General features: G+C 43.2%; 1 protein-coding gene across 1 annotated transcript in view; it reads right to left on the reverse strand.

Moving 5' to 3' along the window:
* The window catches only part of LCP2 (lymphocyte cytosolic protein 2), a 325,994-nt gene that overhangs the window by 47,661 nt on the left and 254,542 nt on the right, over nt 1–23,791 (reverse strand). The window contains exon 17 of the mRNA XM_082256323.1: nt 17,442–17,500. Coding sequence (XP_082112449.1) covers nt 17,442–17,500 — 59 coding nt within the window. The remainder of the gene's footprint in view (nt 1–17,441; nt 17,501–23,791) is intronic.

Below are 23,791 nucleotides of genomic sequence, written 5' to 3' on the forward strand. Positions count from 1 at the left end.
GAGGCTTTGTGTGGGGGTCTCTGATGTGAGGGGGGCTCTGTGTGGGGGGGTCTCTGATGTGTGGGGGGTCTCTGATGTAAGGGGTGCTTTGTGTGGGGGGTCTCTAATGTAAGGGGGCTCTGTGTGTGTGGGGTCTCTGATGTGAGGGGGGCTTTGTGGGGGGGTCTCTGATGTGAGGGGGGCTTTGTGTGTGTGTAGGGGGTCTCTGATGTTAGGGGGGGCTTTGTGTGGGGGATCTCTGATGTGAGGGGGTTCTGTGTGGGGGGGTCACTGATGTTAGGGGGGCTTTGTGTGGGGGGTCTCTGATGTGTGGGGGGTCTCTGATGTAAGGGGGGCTTTGTGTGGGGGTCTCTGATGTAAGGGGGCTCTGTGTGTGGGGTCTCTGATGTGAGGGAGGCTTTGTGTGGGGGGTCTCTGATGTGAGGGGGGCTTTGTGTGGGAGGTCTCTGATGTCAGAGGGGCTTTGTGTAGGGGTTCTCTGATGTGAGGGGAGCTTTGTGTGGGGGGTCTCTGATGTGAGGGAGGCTTTGTGTGGGGGTCTCTGATGTGAGGGGGGCTTTGTGTGGGGGGTCTCTGATGTGAGGGGGGCTTTGTGTGGGGGGTCTCTGATGTGAGGGGGCTTTGTGTGGGGGTCTCTGATGTGAGGGGGCTCTGTGTGGGGGTTCTCTGATGTAGGGGTCTCTGATGTAAGGGGGGCTTTGTGTGGGGGGTCTCTGATGTAAGGGGGCTCTGTGTGTGGAGTCTCTGATGTGAGGGGGGCTTTGTGTGGGGGTCTCAGATGTGAGGGGGGCTTTGTGTAGGAGGGTCTGTGATGTGAGGGGGGCTTTGTGTAGGAGGGTCTGTGATGTGAGGGGGGCTCTGTGTGGGGGTCTCTGATGTGAGGGAGTCTTTGTGTGTGGGGTCTCTGATGTGAGGGGGGCTCTGTGTGGGGGTCTCTGATGTGAGGTGGGTCTCTGATGTGAGGGGGGGCTCTGATGTGAGGAAGGGCTCTAAATTAAGGGGGCTTTGTGTGGGGGGTCTCTGATGTAAAGGGGGCTCTGTGTGGGGGGTCTCTGATGTAAGGGGTGATAAGTTATTAATGATCATAAAAAAGAAAAGTCAAATAAAGTGCAAAAAAGGTGCAAGAAAATGTGCGTGCGCCACAGGATTAGCTCGCACAGGGCGCCTGAACACCTAAGGCCAGCCCTGCTGCCACATCCCAAAAAATATGCCTGGTTATGTGATGTTGGGGATATCAGTTCAGGAGTGGCATTGCTGGAGCAGAGTGACTCCCCTAGCTGCCAGGGGAACAACTCCTGCAGTAAGGGGGCAAGGTTTCAGAGCAGGGCTGACAGATACTGGTGGTAGGGGATTCAAGTATTAGAAAGACAGATAAGGCAGCCTGTCACAAAAAGTGTGATCGCAGCACAGTATGTTGTTTACCAGGTTCTCAAGTTCAACATATCGCAAATCAAGTAGACAGATTGTTGGGAGGGTCTGGGGAGGAGCCAGCTGTCATGGCGCACATTAGTATCAATAAAAAATTTAGAGTAGGATGGAGTGTCCTAAAACATTTTTCAGGGACTTAGGTGCAATATTAAAGAAAAGGACTTTCAAGGCAGTATTCTGAGAAATGCCGCCTGTACCTTCATCTACACCAGAGAGGCAGCAGGAGCTTAAAGGAATTTAAAAGTGGCAGAGGAACTGATGCAGGAAGGAGGGTTTGATGTTCATGGAGAACTGGGTTGACTTTTCAGTTAATTGTGGGCTCTATAGCAGGGGTGGACTGCACCTAAATGGGGGGGGGGGTGCAGGGCAGTTGGGGGAGAAGGTGGCCAAAAGGTTGGAGGAACTTGTAAACTAGGTGGTGGGGGGCAGAAGAAGCTATAGCTGGCAGTGAGCAAAGGTCAGAGGGTGCTACTAGAAACAACAATGGTATAACTAGGGTACATAAAACCAAGGCACATAAAGTTATGTAGTTAGTAAAGTTGAGAAAAAAAACATAAGTAAAAAACCTCTACTAAAAAAACCTCTAACTACTTCCTGCCCGTAAGTAGTTAGTCACTACTCTCTGAATATGATTTTTAGCCAGTTTTCTATCCATTTACAAACTGAGTTTTCTAAGCCTGTACACTAATATTTAGAAATGAGCCACGTGTGGGAAACTGTGTCAAAAGTTTTGGCAAAATCCAAGTATACTACATCCACAGCCACTTCTTTGTCTAAATTTCCCCTTATCTCCTAAAAAAAAGAAATTAGATTTGTTTGACAACTTCTGTCGTTAACGTGAATTCATGCTGACTATTACTTAAAATATTATTTTCTAGCAAAAGCTCTTCTATATGGTCCCTAAATGCTTAAGTATCTTTCTGACTAAAGAAGTTAAACTAACCAGTCTAAAGTTACTTGGTAAAGACTTTGTGCCCTTTTTAAATATAGGCACTGTAATGGTCCTAAGCCAATCTAGTGGTACCCTCCCCCATCAGTCCTAGTTTAAATTCTCCTCCAGCCTTCCCAAAAACCTGGCCCCCCAGAACAGCAGCCCCCTTCTATTTGGATGCAAGTCATCTTTAGAATATACAGTAGGTTGAACCCGACGAAAAGTCAGCCCAGTGCATTTGTAACCCAAATTTGTTCCTCTTACATCAGGTATTTAGGCATGCATTTAGGTCTCTAACCTCCTTCTGTCTTTCCTAAAGGCAAAGCAGGGCAGTGCTATTATCATGGGGGACTTTAATTAATCAGATATTGACTGGGCAGGCAGAACTGCTCAGTCATTTAAGTCTCGTCTTTGATTAAATGTCTTTCAGGACAACTTCCTGTGTCAATTGGTGGAAGCCCCAACTAGAAATAATGCTCTACTAGACCTTCTAAAAACACAAATCTGATTGCAGATGTGAAGGTAAGGAATAACTTAAGAAATAGCAATTAGGGATGATAGAACTTTTGAAAAGTTTGGTTCGACCAGAACACCCGAATTTCCCAAAAGTTCGGTTCGGATTTCAGAACCCCATTGAAATCAATGGGACCCGAACTTTGGTAATCAAAAAACACCATTTTTAAGCCCTAAAACCCAATAAATGCCCCTAAAAAGTGCCTAGGGTTCTGGGTCATGCCCCATTAACTATTAATCACACAAAAAAAGTTCTTAAAAATTGTCATTTTTGATAAAAAAGCCAATTATTGAAAAATTAAAAAAAAAAAAAATAGATGTTTTGATTTTTTTTGGATTTAGTATCTGGGGGGTCTAAAAAGTGTACATGTTTCAGCTCTGTAGCATGTCCAGAACCATAAAAAAAAGATCGTTTGTATTACAAAACTTTCAGCTCAGGGGGTTGGCTTCGCGGCTGTAACACCTTGCCGGTTTAATAGAAGGCATTTTTTTGGGTTCTTTGCAGTCAGGAAAAACATCTGAACTTGTGTATAGTGGTACTGTGCACAAGTTCTGATGTTTTGCCTGCCTCCAAAAACCCCCAAAAAATGCCAGCAAAAACACACCTGGGCATTTTTTTTTTTGACGCTAGCGTTTTTTTTGGCATTTTTTGGGGTTCTTTTGAGGCAGGCAAAACATCTGAACTTGTGTATAGTGGTGTATATACACACATACATATATTTATATACACACCTAGACATATATAGGTGTGATAGTAGCAGAAATATATTACTGTAAATGATTTCATTAGCGCAAGCATATATTTCTGCTACTATCACACCTATATATGTCTAGGTGTGTATATAAATATATGGATGTGTGTATATACACCACTATACACAAGTTCAGATGTTTTGCCTGCCTCCAAAACCCCCCCAAAAATGCCAGCAAAAACACACCTGGGCATTTTTTTTTTTGACGCTAGCGTTTTTTTGGCATTTTTTTGGGTTCTTTTGAGGAAGGCAAAACATCTGAACTTGTGTATAGTGGTATATATACACACATAATTATATGTATATAGACACCTAGGCATATATAGGTGTGATAGTAGCAGAAATATATTACTGTAAATTATTTCATTAGCGCAAGCATATATTTCTGCTACTATCACACCTATATATGTCTAGGTGTGTATATAAATATATGGATGTGTGTATATACACCACTATACACAAGTTCAGATGTTTTGCCTGCCTCCAAAACCCCCCCAAAAATGCCAGCAAAAACACACCTGGGCATTTTTTTTTTTGACGCTAGCGTTTTTTTGGCATTTTTTTGGGTTCTTTTGAGGAAGGCAAAACATCTGAACTTGTGTATAGTGGTATATATACACACATAATTATATGTATATAGACACCTAGCCATATATAGGTGTGATAGTAGCAGAAATATATTACTGTAAATGATTTCATTAGCGCAAGCATATATTTCTGCTACTATCACACCTATATATGTCTAGGTGTGTATATAAATATATGGATGTGTGTATATACACCACTATACACAAGTTCAGATGTTTTGCCTGCCTCCAAAACCTCCCAAAAAATGCCAGCAAAAACACACCTGGGCATTTTTTTTTTTGACGCTAGCGTTTTTTTGGCATTTTTTTGGGTTCTTTTGAGGCAGGCAAAACATCTGAACTTGTATATAGTGGTATATATACATACATAATTATATGTATATAGACACCTAGCCATATATAGGTGTGATAGTAGCAGAAATATATTACTGTAAATGATTTCATTAGCGCAAGCATTTATTTCTGCTACTATCACACCTATATATGTCTAGGGGTATATATACAGACATATATGTGTATATATACCCCCTATACACATGTTCAGATGTCATGTCTGACATCAAACATGTCCTCAAAAAAGCACTGGCAGTGGCAGCCCCTGCAGCATAAAAAATGCTTGGCTGGTGAGAAGCCATATGGGTGTGCCGAAGCAATTCAGAGAAATGATCATTTCTCTATAGCGGTCACCCTGCTATGGAAGGGTTTTGTCACCCTGCCATAGCAGTCACTGCCAGTTAACCCTACACTACACTACAGTCCCTTTACACTTAACACTTTCCCTACAGAAACTAAATTTTTGAAGCTAACTTAAGTGTAAAGGAGCACTCTAACTACACTAGATATCCCTTTCCTCACACAAATAAATAGCTAAATGACACTTTTAAAGTAAAATTAATAGAACTGCTTCCACTTAGTGTTGAGCGAACACGGACTGTATTATTCGTGTTCGTACCGAATAATTGGATTTTTTGTACCCGAACACGGACACGGACACTTTACTGTATGTTCGGGTAAAAATCCGTGTTCGGTCGTTTTATTTCCGGGTTTTGCATGCTTTGGCGCTCTTTTCATGGCGGGCTTTCAACAGCCAATCAACAATCGTTTAACTGGTGTGCCTTAAGCCATCCCAGCCATGCCTGCAAATGTCTCAGTAGCTGTGATTGGCCGTCTGAAGCATGTGACCAAGTCTTTATAAGTTCGAGGCAGCCGCAGCGGCGTCATTATGCTGCTTAGATTCAGGGACAGAGCACACATCAACGTGCTGGCTGCTGATTAGGGAAAGATAGGCAGGAAAAAACCATTTGTGTCCGGATAGAATTGAGGGACAGGTCGGAGTGTTTAGGCAGGGCGAGTTGTAGGCATTTTAGGGATAGAGTCTGCTGAATTATATAGGGTCAGTGTCTTCTACAAACTACAATCGATATTGCTGTGTGGGGGGTGGGGTCTGCACTCAATCCTGATCTACGATCTCTTCTCAATCCTGTTAGGGACAGAGTCTGCTGAATTTTAGGGAAACTGTGTTCTACAAACTACAATCGATATTGCTGTGTGGTGTGGGATTGGAGATAGGCAGGTGTCAGTGATCCACATCCATTTTTCTGTGTGTGAGCTGCAGTGAACACAATCTTTTTGGGCTGCAGTGAACACAATCTTTTTGGGCTGCAGTGAACACAATCTTTTTGGGCTGCAGTGAACACAATCTTTTTGGGCTGCAGTGAACACAATCTTTTTGGGGTGCAGTGAACAAAATCTTTTTGGGGTGCAGTGAACACAATCCTTTTTGGTGTGCAGTGAACACAATCTTTGTGGGGTGCAGTGAACAAAATCCTTTGTGGGGTGCAGTGAACACAATCTTTTTGGGGTGCAGTGAACAAAATCCTTTTTGGGGTGCAGTGAACAACATCCTTTTTGGGGTGCAGTGAACACAATCTTTTTGGGGTGCAGTGAACAAAATCCTTTGTGGGGTGCAGTGAACACAATCTTTTTGGGGTGCAGTGAACACAATCTTTTTGGGGTGGAGTGAACAACATCCTTTTTGGGGTGCAGTGAACAAAATCCTTTTTGGGGTGCAGTGAACAAAATCATTTTTGGGGTGCAGTGAACACAATCTTTTTGGGGTGCAGTGAACACAATCTTTGTGGGGTGCAGTGAACACAATCTTTTTGGGGTGGAGTGAACAACATCCTTTTTGGGGTGCAGTGAACAACATCCTTTTTGGGGTGCAGTGAACACAATCTTTTTGGGGTGCAGTGAACACAATCTTTGTGGGGTACAGTGAACAGAATCTTTGTGGGGTGCAGTGAACACAATCTTTGGGGGGTACAGTGAACACAATCTTTGTGAGGTGCAGTGAACACAATCTTTGTGGGGTGCAGTGAACACAATCATTGTGGGGTGCAGTGAACTCAATCTTTGTGGGGTACAGTGAACACAATCTCATACTGAAGGTTTGAGGGTGCTGCCTGTTCCATACTCCCCCTACTCCTCATCTAGCCTTTTAGGGGTACAAACAATAGTAATTGGGGCCTAGTGTGGTTGTGTACGTGTGATATACATACACTTTTTTGGGATCATATTTTCTATTCCGCTATTTAATCAAAAACCTTTGGGGATCAGTTAAATTGGGGGATAGTCTGTGTTGGTACGTGTGAGAGAGATCCACCTTTCCAAGTTGTTGGGGTTCATCTCATACTTCTGAAGGTTTGAGGGTGCTGCCTGTTCCATACTCCCCCTACTCCTAGCCTTTTAGGGGTACAAACAATAGTAATTGGGGCCTAGTGTGGTTGTGTACGTGTGATATACATACACTTTTTTGGGATCATATTTTCTATTCCGCTATTTAATCAAAAACCTTTGGGGATCAGTTAAATTGGGGGATAGTCTGTGTTGGTACGTGTGAGAGAGATCCACCTTTCCAAGTTGTTGGGGTTCATCTCATACTTCTGAAGGTTTGAGGGTGCTGCCTGTTCCATACTCCCCCTACTCCTAGCCTTTTAGGGGTACAAACAATAGTAATTGGGGCCTAGTGTGGTTGTGTACGTGTGATATACATACACTTTTTTGGGATCATATTTTCTATTCCGCTATTTAATCAAAAACCTTTGGGGATCAGTTAAATTGGGGGATAGTCTGTGTTGGTACGTGTGAGAGAGATCCACCTTTCCAAGTTGTTGAGGTTCATCTCATACTTCTGAAGGTTTGAGGGTGCTGCCTGTTCCATACTCCCCCTACTCCTAGCCTTTTAGGGGTACAAACAATAGTAATTGGGGCCTAGTGTGGTTGTGTACGTGTGATATACATACACTTTTTTGGGATCATATTTTCTATTCCGCTATTTAATCAAAAACCTTTGGGGATCAGTTAAATTGGGGGATAGTCTGTGTTGGTACGTGTGAGAGAGATCCACCTTTCCAAGTTGTTGGGGTTCATCTCATACTTCTGAAGGTTTGAGGGTGCTGCCTGTTCCATACTCCCCCTACTCCTAGCCTTTTAGGGGTACAAACAATAGTAATTGGGGCCTAGTGTGGTTGTGTACGTGTGATATACATACACTTTTTTGGGATCATATTTTCTATTCCGCTATTTAATCAAAAACCTTTGGGGATCAGTTAAATTGGGGGATAGTCTGTGTTGGTACGTGTGAGAGAGATCCACCTTTCCAAGTTGTTGAGGTTCATCTCATACTTCTGAAGGTTTGAGGGTGCTGCCTGTTCCATACTCCCCCTACTCCTAGCCTTTTAGGGGTACAAACAATAGTAATTGGGGCCTAGTGTGGTTGTGTACGTGTGATATACATACACTTTTTTGGGATCATATTTTCTATTCCGCTATTTAATCAAAAACCTTTGGGGATCAGTTAAATTGGGGGATAGTCTGTGTTGGTACGTGTGAGAGAGATCCACCTTTCCAAGTTGTTGGGGTTCATCTCATACTTCTGAAGGTTTGAGGGTGCTGCCTGTTCCATACTCCCCCTACTCCTAGCCTTTTAGGGGTACAAACAATAGTAATTGGGGCCTAGTGTGGTTGTGTACGTGTGATATACATACACTTTTTTGGGATCATATTTTCTATTCCGCTATTTAATCAAAAACCTTTGGGGATCAGTTAAATTGGGGGATAGTCTGTGTTGGTACGTGTGAGAGAGATCCACCTTTCCAAGTTGTTGGGGTTCATCTCATACTTCTGAAGGTTTGAGGGTGCTGCCTGTTCCATACTCCCCCTACTCCTAGCCTTTTAGGGGTACAAACAATAGTAATTGGGGCCTAGTGTGGTTGTGTACGTGTGATATACATACACTTTTTTGGGATCATATTTTCTATTCCGCTATTTAATCAAAAACCTTTGGGGATCAGTTAAATTGGGGGATAGTCTGTGTTGGTACGTGTGAGAGAGATCCACCTTTCCAAGTTGTTGGGGTTCATCTCATACTTCTGAAGGTTTGAGGGTGCTGCCTGTTCCATACTCCCCCTACTCCTAGCCTTTTAGGGTTACAAACAATAGTAATTGGGGCCTAGTGTGGTTGTGTACGTGTGATATACATACACTTTTTTGGGATCATATTTTCTATTCCGCTATTTAATCAAAAACCTTTGGGGATCAGTTAAATTGGGGGATAGTCTGTGTTGGTACGTGTGAGAGAGATCCACCTTTCCAAGTTGTTGGGGTTCATCTCATACTTCTGAAGGTTTGAGGGTGCTGCCTGTTCCATACTCCCCCTACTCCTAGCCTTTTAGGGGTACAAACAATAGTAATTGGGGCCTAGTGTGGTTGTGTACGTGTGATATACATACACTTTTTTGGGATCATATTTTCTATTCCGCTATTTAATCAAAAACCTTTGGGGATCAGTTAAATTGGGGGATAGTCTGTGTTGGTACGTGTGAGAGAGATCCACCTTTCCAAGTTGTTGAGGTTCATCTCATACTTCTGAAGGTTTGAGGGTGCTGCCTGTTCCATACTCCCCCTACTCCTAGCTTTTTAGGGGTACAAACAATAGTAATTGGGGCCTAGTGTGGTTGTGTACGTGTGATATACATACACTTTTTTGGGATCATATTTTCTATTCCGCTATTTAATCAAAAACCTTTGGGGATCAGTTAAATTGGGGGATAGTCTGTGTTGGTACGTGTGAGAGAGATCCACCTTTCCAAGTTGTTGGGGTTCATCTCATACTTCTGAAGGTTTGAGGGTGCTGCCTGTTCCATACTCCCCCTACTCCTAGCCTTTTAGGGGTACAAACAATAGTAATTGGGGCCTAGTGTGGTTGTGTACGTGTGATATACATACACTTTTTTGGGATCATATTTTCTATTCCGCTATTTAATCAAAAACCTTTGGGGATCAGTTAAATTGGGGGATAGTCTGTGTTGGTACGTGTGAGAGAGATCCACCTTTCCAAGTTGTTGAGGTTCATCTCATACTTCTGAAGGTTTGAGGGTGCTGCCTGTTCCATACTCCCCCTACTCCTAGCCTTTTAGGGGTACAAACAATAGTAATTGGGGCCTAGTGTGGTTGTGTACGTGTGATATACATACACTTTTTTGGGATCATATTTTCTATTCCGCTATTTAATCAAAAACCTTTGGGGATCAGTTAAATTGGGGGATAGTCTGTGTTGGTACGTGTGAGAGAGATCCACCTTTCCAAGTTGTTGGGGTTCATCTCATACTTCTGAAGGTTTGAGGGTGCTGCCTGTTCCATACTCCCCCTACTCCTAGCCTTTTAGGGGTACAAACAATAGTAATTGGGGCCTAGTGTGGTTGTGTACGTGTGATATACATACACTTTTTTGGGATCATATTTTCTATTCCGCTATTTAATCAAAAACCTTTGGGGATCAGTTAAATTGGGGGATAGTCTGTGTTGGTACGTGTGAGAGAGATCCACCTTTCCAAGTTGTTGGGGTTCATCTCATACTTCTGAAGGTTTGAGGGTGCTGCCTGTTCCATACTCCCCCTACTCCTAGCCTTTTAGGGGTACAAACAATAGTAATTGGGGCCTAGTGTGGTTGTGTACGTGTGATATACATACACTTTTTTGGGATCATATTTTCTATTCCGCTATTTAATCAAAAACCTTTGGGGATCAGTTAAATTGGGGGATAGTCTGTGTTGGTACGTGTGAGAGAGATCCACCTTTCCAAGTTGTTGGGGTTCATCTCATACTTCTGAAGGTTTGAGGGTGCTGCCTGTTCCATACTCCCCCTACTCCTAGCCTTTTAGGGGTACAAACAATAGTAATTGGGGCCTAGTGTGGTTGTGTACGTGTGATATACATACACTTTTTTGGGATCATATTTTCTATTCCGCTATTTAATCAAAAACCTTTGGGGATCAGTTAAATTGGGGGATAGTCTGTGTTGGTACGTGTGAGAGAGATCCACCTTTCCAAGTTGTTGGGGTTCATCTCATACTTCTGAAGGTTTGAGGGTGCTGCCTGTTCCATACTCCCCCTACTCCTAGCCTTTTAGGGGTACAAACAATAGTAATTGGGGCCTAGTGTGGTTGTGTACGTGTGATATACATACACTTTTTTGGGATCATATTTTCTATTCCGCTATTTAATCAAAAACCTTTGGGGATCAGTTAAATTGGGGGATAGTCTGTGTTGGTACGTGTGAGAGAGATCCACCTTTCCAAGTTGTTGGGGTTCATCTCATACTTCTGAAGGTTTGAGGGTGCTGCCTGTTCCATACTCCCCCTACTCCTAGCCTTTTAGGGGTACAAACAATAGTAATTGGGGCCTAGTGTGGTTGTGTACGTGTGATATACATACACTTTTTTGGGATCATATTTTCTATTCCGCTATTTAATCAAAAACCTTTGGGGATCAGTTAAATTGGGGGATAGTCTGTGTTGGTACGTGTGAGAGAGATCCACCTTTCCAAGTTGTTGAGGTTCATCTCATACTTCTGAAGGTTTGAGGGTGCTGCCTGTTCCATACTCCCCCTACTCCTAGCCTTTTAGGGGTACAAACAATAGTAATTGGGGCCTAGTGTGGTTGTGTACGTGTGATATACATACACTTTTTTGGGATCATATTTTCTATTCCGCTATTTAATCAAAAACCTTTGGGGATCAGTTAAATTGGGGGATAGTCTGTGTTGGTACGTGTGAGAGAGATCCACCTTTCCAAGTTGTTGGGGTTCATCTCATACTTCTGAAGGTTTGAGGGTGCTGCCTGTTCCATACTCCCCCTACTCCTAGCCTTTTAGGGGTACAAACAATAGTAATTGGGGCCTAGTGTGGTTGTGTACGTGTGATATACATACACTTTTTTGGGATCATATTTTCTATTCCGCTATTTAATCAAAAACCTTTGGGGATCAGTTAAATTGGGGGATAGTCTGTGTTGGTACGTGTGAGAGAGATCCACCTTTCCAAGTTGTTGAGGTTCATCTCATACTTCTGAAGGTTTGAGGGTGCTGCCTGTTCCATACTCCCCCTACTCCTAGCCTTTTAGGGGTACAAACAATAGTAATTGGGGCCTAGTGTGGTTGTGTACGTGTGATATACATACACTTTTTTGGGATCATATTTTCTATTCCGCTATTTAATCAAAAACCTTTGGGGATCAGTTAAATTGGGGGATAGTCTATGTTGGTACGTGTGAGAGAGATCCACCTTTCCAAGTTGTTGGGGTTCATCTCATACTTCTGAAGGTTTGAGGGTGCTGCCTGTTCCATACTCCCCCTACTCCTAGCCTTTTAGGGGTACAAACAATAGTAATTGGGGCCTAGTGTGGTTGTGTACGTGTGATATACATACACTTTTTTGGGATCATATTTTCTATTCCGCTATTTAATCAAAAACCTTTGGGGATCAGTTAAATTGGGGGATAGTCTGTGTTGGTACGTGTGAGAGAGATCCACCTTTCCAAGTTGTTGGGGTTCATCTCATACTTCTGAAGGTTTGAGGGTGCTGCCTGTTCCATACTCCCCCTACTCCTAGCCTTTTAGGGGTACAAACAATAGTAATTGGGGCCTAGTGTGGTTGTGTACGTGTGATATACATACACTTTTTTGGGATCATATTTTCTATTCCGCTATTTAATCAAAAACCTTTGGGGATCAGTTAAATTGGGGGATAGTCTGTGTTGGTACGTGTGAGAGAGATCCACCTTTCCAAGTTGTTGGGGTTCATCTCATACTTCTGAAGGTTTGAGGGTGCTGCCTGTTCCATACTCCCCCTACTCCTAGCCTTTTAGGGGTACAAACAATAGTAATTGGGGCCTAGTGTGGTTGTGTACGTGTGATATACATACACTTTTTTGGGATCATATTTTCTATTCCGCTATTTAATCAAAAACCTTTGGGGATCAGTTAAATTGGGGGATAGTCTGTGTTGGTACGTGTGAGAGAGATCCACCTTTCCAAGTTGTTGGGGTTCATCTCATACTTCTGAAGGTTTGAGGGTGCTGCCTGTTCCATACTCCCCCTACTCCTAGCCTTTTAGGGGTACAAACAATAGTAATTGGGGCCTAGTGTGGTTGTGTACGTGTGATATACATACACTTTTTTGGGATCATATTTTCTATTCCGCTATTTAATCAAAAACCTTTGGGGATCAGTTAAATTGGGGGATAGTCTGTGTTGGTACGTGTGAGAGAGATCCACCTTTCCAAGTTGTTGGGGTTCATCTCATACTTCTGAAGGTTTGAGGGTGCTGCCTGTTCCATACCCCCCCTACTCCTCATCTAGCCTTTTAGGGGTACAAACAATAGTAATTGGGGCCTAGTGTGGTTGTGTACGTGTGACATACATACACTTTTTTTGGATCATATTTTCTATTCCGCTATTTAATCAAAAACCTTTGGGGATCAGTTAAATTGGGGGATAGTCTGTGTTGGTACGTGTGAGAGAGATCCACCTTTCCAAGTTGTTGGGGTTCATCTCATACTTCTGAAGGTTTGAGGGTGCTGCCTGTTCCATACTCCCCCTACTCCTCATCTAGCCTTTTAGGGGTACAAACAATAGTAATTGGGGCCCAGTGTGGTTGTGTACGTGTGATATACATACACTTTTTTGGGATCATATTTTCTATTCCGCTATTTAATCAAAAACCTTTGGGGATCAGTTAAATTGGGGGATAGTCTGTGTCGGTACGTGTGAGAGAGATCCACCTTTCCAAGTTGTTGGGGTTCATCTCATACTTCTGAAGGTTTGAGGGTGCTGCCTGTTCCATACCCCCCCTACTCCTCATCTAGCCTTTTAGGGGTACAAACAATAGTAATTGGGGCCTAGTGTGGTTGTGTACGTGCGAGATACATACACTTTTTTTGATCATATTTCCTATTCCGCTATTCAATAAAAACCTTTGAGGATCAATTGAATTGCGGGATAGTCTGTGTCGGTACGTGTGAGAGAGATCCACCTTTCCAAGTTGTTGGGGTTCATCTCATACTTCTGAAGGTTTGAGGGTGCTGCCTGTTCCATACTCCCCCTACTCCTCATCTAGCCTTTTAGGGGTACAAACAATAGTAATTGGGGCCCAGTGTGGTTGTGTACGTGTGATATACATACACTTTTTTTGGATCATATTTTCTATTCCGCTATTTAATTTAACTGGGCCTCCATGCGAGACCTGTGTGCCTTGTTGCGCTGTTTTGAGTACTCCACCAACATGGCCAGTGGCAATGACGCCGTTCTCAGCTTAACTATCCCACTTCTATGCCTCCTTGAAAAAACAATTCGGGCGATGATGGAAGAGGATGTGGCACAGGATGAGGAGGAGGAGGAGGATGAAGAGGTAACATTTCCAAGGCTTTCAGGGCAGTCATTCGCAAGGGGCTCCGAGGGTGGGTTCCTGCACACGCAAACGCCAGGGACGCAATTGTCCAGCAGGGGCACAGTTCTGGAGGATGAGGAGGATGAGGAGGAGGAGGAGCTGGAGGAGGAGATGGAACCATGTTCACAGCAGGGTGGCACCCAGGCCAGCTCATGGCCATCACTGGTGCGTGGCTGGGGGGATACAGAGGACACGGACGATACACCTCCCACAGAGGACAGCCTTTCGTCGCCTCTGGGCAGCCTGGCACACATGAGCGATTACATGCTGCAGTGTCTCCACAACGACCGCCGAGTTGCCCACATTCTAACTTGTGCTGATTACTGGGTGGCCACGCTGCTGGATCCCCGTTACAAGGACAACGTACCGTCCTTAATTCACTCACTGGAGCGCGATCGCAAGATGCGCGAGTACAAGCGCACGCTGGTAGACGCCATGCTGCTGGCATTCCCATCTGACAGCGGGGCCACAGTGGAAGCACAAGGCAGAGGAGGAGGAGGTCGCCAACGCAACCAGGGCACCGCCAGCACCTCAGAAGGCAGGGTTAGCATGGCCGAAATGTGGAAAAGCTTTGTCAGCACGCCACAACAAACAGCAGCACCAGCAGCTCAGATGGAACGTCTTAGCAGGAGGCAGCATTTTACCAACATGGTGGAGCAGTATGTGTGCACACGCCTACATGTAGTGAATGACGGGTCTGCCCCCTTCAACTTCTGGGTCTCCAAATTGGGCACATGGCCTGAGCTTGCCCTTTACGCCTTGGAGGTGCTGGCGTGCCCTGCAGCCAGTGTATTATCTGAACGGGTATTTAGCACGGCTGGGGGCGTTATAACAGACAAGCGCAGCCGCCTGTCCAGAGACAATGTGGACAAGCTCACGTTCATTAAAATGAACCAGGCATGGATCCCACGGGACTTTTCCGTACCTTATGCAGAATAGCAATGGATACCGACCTTACCCACCCATTGTTCCATTTTTGCTCTTTCTCACTCTTTTGGGGTGTACCCTCATTTAAAATTTGTGAAAAGAAGCAGTGTTGGCTACCTCGTCCTCCTCCTCAGGGCCAGATTAATGTAGGGGCTATTGGAGCTGCAGCTCCAGGCCCCTACCTTTTATATAGGCCCCGGGTTGGCCATATTCACTGTTACCGCTCTTCTGTCACTTGTAAACACAGAAGTCTGGCTTCTATGCTCGCTTCCCCAGGCAGCACCCTCAGAACCTCCCCACACAGCGTGAAGGCCGGACAAGGAGGGACAGTTGGCGATGCATGGATGTGTTTATGGGCTTCAGAGACAGCATCCCATGTTGAATTAGGCATGCATGGCTGCACCCTTCCTCCTCTGGGTGCATGGCAAGGCACGGCCCTAAGGCCCTTCAAAATCCTCAGCACCAAGCCCATGATGCTGTTAATCCGGCCCTGGTCCTCCTCCACCGCCGCTTCCACCTACACCGCCCATAGGTGTGCGCAGCCTATTGCATTAAGGTGTGCACCCCAAAGTTGAAATACACATGCATGTGTTTGCCAGCAGGGAGAGTAATGTATCGGGGCCATGTACCTGTAGGCAAGGAGAAATAGAGCAGAGCAGGTCCCAGGGAGATCTTTCCCATCTCCTCACTGGCAATGCTATGTGCCCTAGGTGATTAGGGTGTGCCCAGGCACACCCAGCACACCCTGTGCGCACGCCTATGTCACCGCCACATCCACCACCACCTCAACCTCCCTCCTACTCCATATGGGCCTCGTCCTTCAGAGATGAAGAAGAACATTGTTTTATTTTTCTGTTTTTTTTTGTTGTTTTAAGTTATTTCCCTATCCACATTTGTTTGCAGAGCACTTGCCATGCTCTTAATTACGTTTTGCTGCCATTTGCAGCACTCTAGCCCTTTCCTTTGGTGTTTTAGAGCCATTTTAGTGCCTTAAAGTTCGGGTCCCCATTGACTTCAATGGGGTTCGGTGTCCGGGAAAAGTTCGGTAAAAGTCCGGGACACGGACCCGGACTTTTTTTTAAAGTTCGGCCGAACCCGTCGAACACGGACATCTAGGTGTCCGCTCAACCCTACTTCCACTCTCTTCCATGTCCAGTATAACAATGCTAGGAATATGGCGGGGGCGATCTTATATACTGAGGGACGTATTCACTAATGATTGGTCTAGGGACCCCCTAGTCACTCCAATCACATTCCTAGCATTCTCCTGCCCCCTCAATTGGCTTTTGCTAATGGTTCTGGTCCAATCACGGGCTTTTAAAGCCCATTTCCTGAAGCATTGCATTTTGGGCGGTTCTGGTTGCCGAATTCTGAACTTTTTGGGCAAAAAGTTCTAAATTCGGCCGAACCTCGAACACCCAATGTTCGGGCCGAACCGATGGTCGACCCGAACCGTTCGATCATCCCTAATAGCAATCACAGAATAATTACGTTGAACGTAAATCATAGGAAAAGGAGACACAAGGGTAGTACAAGAACACAACATTTCAAAAGAGCAAACTTTACTAAACTGTGCTCCATACTACCTGATATTGAATTGGATCAAATTCTAGAAGCAACCAACACTGAAGAAAAATGTGAGTGCCATATTAAAAAGGGTATTGGCCAGTGCATTCCAACAGGTAACAAACATACGATATTTAAAATTAAAACTGGGTGACTTAATTCTAGAGTAAAAATACATATTAATGAGGAAAAAACTGTCCTTTAAAAAATATGAAGCCAAGGGGGCACCGTCGATATTCCAACACTACAAAAAATGCAAAAGGAAATGTAAGAATGCGATCAGGGTAGATCTTTGCCAGTTGACCATGAGAAAAGCATAGTGGAGGAGAGTAAAAAAAAAAAAAAAAATCCCTCAAAATGTTTTAAATATAATAAAAAGCCAAAGTCAGAGCATATTGACCTTCTAGAGGATTATCAGGGGAAGTTGGTTAAAAGTGACGTAATAACTGCACTGCAGGGTATAGAAACTTTACAAAATGACCTTGATAAAATAAAGGTGACAAATAAGATATAGTATTGAAAAATGTAATGCAAGTGTCCTATTCACCCTTAATAAATATGTAACTATATGTAAAAGGTACACATTTATTAGATATGACAGAAATAGGTGAAAAGGACTAGGAAAGATAAACAAGGGTAGAGGGTGCACCATTCAGTTCCTGTTTTCTGGGGATGGTTTTATTTTTGCTGTATATAATAAAGAATCAGTCTAGTGTTGAGAGTCAAAGGCTTCCATATGACAGCATTGAAAACCTGGAGTTAATACAAAAGCGAGCACTTATATTTGTTGGTCATATGCTTGGTGCTACTTTTTTTCCAATTAAAACATAAAAATATAATTTCATCATTCAGAAACTGTTAATTGTGGGAGCAGATTGGAGGCACTTCTGGTACGTAGAAACTACTTCTCTGTAGCTAAAATACAAAAAATGAAAAGAAAGAAAATATTTACCTGGCTTAAAAGGTGGGTTTGGTAGCCCTCCTGGTGTTTGTGACCCTCCAGTGAATAAGCTATGATAAAACACACCATTGAAATCTTAATGGGAAAGAAGTACATCAAATTAACTGAACATTTTAGCATTTTCAGGGTAAATATTGTACATGTGTTAATAGTATATGTTTTTTAAATCAATTGTTCTAAATAGTACAAAAGTAGTTTTAGGAATTGTGCACCATATATACCATAACTACTTTGTGAAATGCTCTCCTGCTCTATACAGAATGTAATGCACAGGCATTACTAAATGGTGGACTGCGGTCCAAATCTGGACTGAATCACTGTCCTATCTGGACCCACAAAGCAAGTTCTGTCTCCCACTTTTGGGGGTATCAGTGACATTACTACAGTAATCAGTGCTAAAAATATGCACTGTTACTGTAATAATGACACTGGCAGGGAAGGGGTTAACTTTATTGGTGATCAAGGGGTTAAATGTATGCCTCTTGCTTACTGACGTGTGTGGGGGGAGGGGTTGTGTGACAGAGACACAGATCGCAGGTTCAGTTATGCTGAATCCTGTAATCTGTCACTGTCTGTCACAGAGGAGATCCGCCTGCTTTGTTTACACAAGCGGGCGGATTTCCTCACTCGATCCCCGAGGATCGGGGAAAAGCGGCGGTGATCACCACCTTTCCTCCCCTGGCCCGACTCCCGCTGTGTCTGAATACAGCGGGTGCGAGCCTCCAGAGAGAGGAGAGTCTGGTGATGTAGGTCTACGTCGCCAGACGTTAAGGAGCCACTTTGCTGCAGTAGCAGTACAGTGACCAGTCCAGTGGTAAAGTGGTTAATAAGACTTTTTTAAATGAAACATTGAAAATGCACAATTTCTTTAAATAAGTTGCTTGGGGGGGGGGGTGCCTTTAACCTGCCTGTGAAGTGTCCCATTTGTCGGTATACTAAAGCAAAAGTGACTTTTATAAAAAGAAAATACCATTTGCTGCTAAATGACATTTTCTGGTCTGGTCTGACACACACGCATCCATATACACAGTGCTCAGCATAAATTAATACACCCCAAGAGATTTGTCAGAAAACCTTTACTTTCCTTTCAGAATCAACATTTTATATGGGACACTATACTACAAAATACTTCCACAAATGTGGGCTATTGACTGCAACCAAGATTTGATAATTTGCACAGACAAAACATTATTTTTCCTAACAAATTAGTTCAAGACCCTGTTGCAAAAATGAATACACCCCAATGAAAGTCTTAGGAGCAAAGCTACATTTTAGACAACAAAATCCTAATTAACAAGAATTCAACTACAGGTGAGTCTAATTATTCATTAAACAGATGTCCAGCAGACAGTTGATGATAAAAGCTTGTTTGGCTGTACTTTTCCTATGGATCACAGGAGTGCAGTTCGTCTTGCATTCCTGTGACCCGCTCTGCTGACGTCACAGAAGTCGGTCCAGGCTTCGCGTCATTACAACCACTGTGTCGGAATCTACTAGATCCCTGGCCCGACATCTGGCTCAGCTTCTCAGCGAGCCGCTGAGAGCCTCAGCCTGCTGCTCTGCCCCTCCACAGCCCAGCGCTCCAGTGAGCGAGGAGGAGGCAGAGCAGAGAGCAGTGACTGACAGCCAGCAGCTCTCTGCTCACACAGATGTGAGAATTGAGCAATCAGCGGTGTTCAATTGCTCGTTTCCCATTGTAGAGGCACCAGGGGACAGAGGAAGCATCGGACTGATGCTGCATCCACCTAGGTAAGTATGAATTAAAAAAAAAAAAAACAGAAACCCATACAGCTCTTTTAAGACAGGAAGCTCCTAGTGCTGGGTGTGGAATAGTAGGAGTTTGAGAGAGGAGACCTGAGTGTTGCATGTGCTAGAAGCTGCCACACAACCTCAGCTGGGCTTTGCTAACTTTGGGTAAATCCCTTACATGAACTTTTTATGTCTTATATTTTACTTGTGCTGAAGACAAGATGATGTTGTGTTGCATGTGATGCCAAAGTGCTATAGCCCTGAACTTTACAATTTTACTATATATACTGTATAATGTTTACATGATCTAGTCATAGTTTTTCCAAACTAAACAAGCCATGTATTTCTTTTTAACATTTAATTAGTGAGATCCTTTTAATTAACTAGCCCCAAGATGCAGCAGATAAAAGGAAAACTTCCCTTAAAAAAAATCACCACACAGGAAGGGGGTATGCTTTTCAAAGCAAAGCATTGCGTTCACAGCATATGTACACCCTGTACTGCTGTCTCTGGAGCTAAAGGGAAGAGTCCTAAAGGCTCATTCACACAGGTATTCTGATTGTGTGAATAAATGGTTTGGCTGGAGGCACCTGTTACTCTATGGGGACACAATGGCGTACAACTGCTGCATCCCCATAACATTACATAGGCTGCACATAGCTCCAGGCAGCTCCAGGCACATAAACCACTGATTCCAACTGTACATTTGGAACAGTTTACCATTTTCCCAATTTCTCCTTGGGATTATTAAAGTATTCTGTAAGTACAGGCCACAATGCCCATGTAAATGAACTCAAAGACCACACAGCTTTATTTATTAACCCAGTGCAGTTTTATCTTTTAGATTTAGAAGAAATGTTTTAAGTTATTTGTGTTGATTAACTAATGATTTTACTGTATCTTTAGTGAAAATATTGTTTTATTTTTTTCTGAGGTGGAGGGAACTGTCAGGTAGGCTGTACAGGGCCCAGTGCCCACTTGTTAGTCTTCCATTGTTACTCTCTTAGTGAGATTTCTGTGTAGTACTCACCACTGCACCTGCACTCATTTTATTAGTAATGAATAATTTATAGGGAAAGTTTTTCCCTTTAATTTTAACATTAGAGGGGTGGTGAGCAGGGGAGGATTTGTGAAAGGGAATCCTTTTTCACTCTGGAAAAAACTAGGTCAGCAAGCATGTGCATTCTTTTGGTACTTGCAACACTGCTTTGCTCAGGATAGGTGTTAAGAGTACAGAGTTTCCTCGAGTATGACGTACCTATCTGAGGACAAAGACTGTGTCAGCAGCAGTTTCCTCCATTGAAGCATATGTAGTTTAATGTCTGACTAATTCTCTTGTGGAGAGGTTACCTGTTTACTAAGGATGTTCATCCAAGAGAAGCAGAGTTGGTATCTGTTTGAAGGAAACTCTGTAATGATGTAAACTAGTCTGACTTGCGCTGAAAGCTCATCATGTCCCTGTAGGGTGAGTCACCATGTTAGTGTCTACTGTGACAGCCCTTGGAGTTTGGGATATTCTTTACATGGTCCAGGATGTGGAATGGTCCGGTTGGATGGTAATTGGTAAGATGGCAACAACGTGTGATCAAGTAAACAATCTTGGATAGCAGTGAACTAAATTATGGGGGTGCACCAAGTTATATCAGTTCTGTAGAAGCTAGACCACATTAAGTGAATAAGCTCTGTTTCGGAGGAGTGGTCGGCCTACTGAGTGGCATGTACTACTGAGATATAAAGTAAGTGGGTTTTCTGGCTTCTGAAATGCACCGCTAATCTTGGGCTCTGACGTCTTTACGGCCCTGGTGTTGCAGAGGTACACTTGACCTCTCCTAACCATGTCAGTTACACGCTACCACTCCCCAGACCTTTCTCATAAGTTTCTTTAAACCCCTGCATGCAGTACCATTGGTGTATGGGGTAAAACTTTTTTTTTAGTGCTGTACAAAGATTTTATAACTATGTTTTTGCAGAAGTGTGGGACAGCTTCCTGTGCCTTTTGTAGCTGATGACCTCCGGGTGGGCTGAGAAGATAGATCCTTAATACTAAAAATACTGAGGAGAATATTAGTTGACATTTTTTTTATTCCTCAGGATATTTAAGAAAATGTATTTAACACTTAAAAGGGATGAATGAGCCCAGAACAAACATACTTTTGGGGTAATCAATTTGTTTTTAACTATTTTATACAAATGGACTTAAAAAAATGCATGAGTAAACAATTTGCCACCAAGGCAAGATAGTTGACAGTAGCACATCCACACTGGTATGTTATTTGCAGCACTATGTAGCTGACACTCAGAGAAGCACAGCGCATGCAATAGAAAAATGCATGTTGAAACACTAGTGATCTTGCCACTGGGGCATTTCACTACTCACCTATTTACAGAGTATTAGCCAAACCAGTGAGACCTTGTTGCTATCCACTGGAGTGCAAGGTTATGCATGTGACGGAGTGATGATGAAGTAACAGGTGTCCTTGACTGCACCAATAAAGGTACTGAGTTTGTCTGTGCAGACACTTTCCTCATTGTTTTACAGTATATTTCTGGTTGTGTCAGTACAGTAATGATTGTGGTGTTACATCAGTTTGGTATAGATTGCTTTGCAAACGTACTGTATATCTGTAACAGTAACGTTTCTTCTTGTATCAATTTCAATTCTGTACTCAATCTGTCTCTGAAGACATGTTCCTGATTGTATCACTACAGTCCTGAATATGTCTCTGCAAACATGTTTTTGATTGTGTCAGTACCGTACTGATTCTGTCTCTGTGGATATGTTTCTGGTTATATTATTATGGTTCTGAGGACAATTCTTTAATTGTGTCTGAATGCATTAGTATGTTCTGATTTTGTCTCAGCAGACACCCTTCTGGTTGTGTTAGTACAGTATTTTTTTGTACAGTATTTTTTGCACCCTGTGTGCATTCGAGGCCACACACCCACACGGATGCAACATTGTGAGCAATAATCGCTTGAAATACCTGGCAACCAAGTTTGCTAAGGAGATTCACATTCTCTTTTTGTCCAGTGATCACATCAAGACTCAAGGGGGTAGGAGGGGGGGGGGGGATAAATTGGAGCACACAAAAGTGGGTGCAGCTCTACATAGAAACCAATCAGCTTCCATGTTTTTTTGTTCTAGATTAATTGAACAAGCTGAAGTTAGAAGCCGATTGGCTACCACGCACAACTGAATTGTGAGTGATTGTGACTGATTCTGAGTGCTCCAGTTTTAGTAAATTTGAATTAGTGAAATCAGCACAGTATTCCCTCATTCAATAACCAAAGGAAAAATGTCCATGAAAAGTATACATTCCTTGGGAACAGCCTATTTGCGTTTAGTAAAACACCACCTATGTCCCTATAAATCCAAGGCACCAACACTTTCTGTGCTTCACCTTAAGTGATTAACATTTACAGTTAGTGACACTGCTCTTCAGGTTGACCACAGCTTACCAAGTGTTTACTAAGGTTTTGTCCCCAGTTGTGGTGAAAATGAGAACCAGAGGCATATGGAGTCATATTGGTAACTGCCTATTTTGGTGATCTCATTATCAATAAGATCACCTCAGGAGTTACAGACCAGCTCATGGATCATTATAAATTCCCTGTGGTTTCCCAAATGGCTAGAACACCTTTATTAGCCTACCCTTATCCTGACCCTGTGCTTGGAGTACCTAGGCCTTTTTCTGGATACAAAATTGGTTAGGCTTTTTCTGGCCAAGTAAAAAGATACATTTTTAAGACTACAAATCCTGCTTATCCTGATGCAGCACAGATCCTCTCTGTGCCATTACATGTGAGCCCTGGGCCTATGGTTTCATCATTTAAGGCAGTTCCCTTTGCTCATTTCCATACCAGGAATCAGTCACACAGTAGACACAGTAGAACAGATTGTGCAGGTGGGAAAGATCCCCTCTGCCTCAGACCAAGGAATTTTTGCTGTGGTGGTTTCAGATACCAGTGGTTTTATTGGGTCTATCCTTCCTGTCCCTTCACTGAAAGATCCTCACCACAGATTCTAGACTCTCCAACTGAGGAGTCCACAGCACTATGTTAGTACAGTCTCTAGATGAATGAGAAATCCAAACTGTTGATTAAGCTGCTGGAGATTTGTGTGATATGCCTGTTGCTCCTGCATTGAAAGTAACAGCTAAAAGGCCGCTCAAGTCTGACAAAACCTTTGCAGTAGCATATATAATTATAACCAAAACAGTGTAGCGCTACTATACATTCTAATATAATGACATCAATTTAAATAGTATGATGTTCTATACAAGTGTCCCCTATCATTAACAGAGGGATATATATCACTTCCGTGGTCTAGATAAAGCCAGCTTATTACAACATACACTTCCTGTTTCAGTGGAAAGTCTGTTTTGGATACATACTCTTGATTGCACGCTTATAGCATCTGGAAGTTGGTCGTTTTTGTCTTGTTGAATAGTCGAAGCAGCTAGATTAGTGACTGTCACCATTTTTGGCTACATACTCTTGATTGCACGCTTATAGCATCTGGAAGTTAGTAATTTTTGATTGTTTACATTTTTGCTATAGAGCTATTTAAGGGTTCGGGCTGATGGCTCCCC

Source organism: Pelophylax lessonae, assembly GCF_965119305.1.
Source record: "Pelophylax lessonae genome assembly, chromosome: 4".
Taxonomy (NCBI): domain Eukaryota; kingdom Metazoa; phylum Chordata; class Amphibia; order Anura; family Ranidae; genus Pelophylax; species Pelophylax lessonae.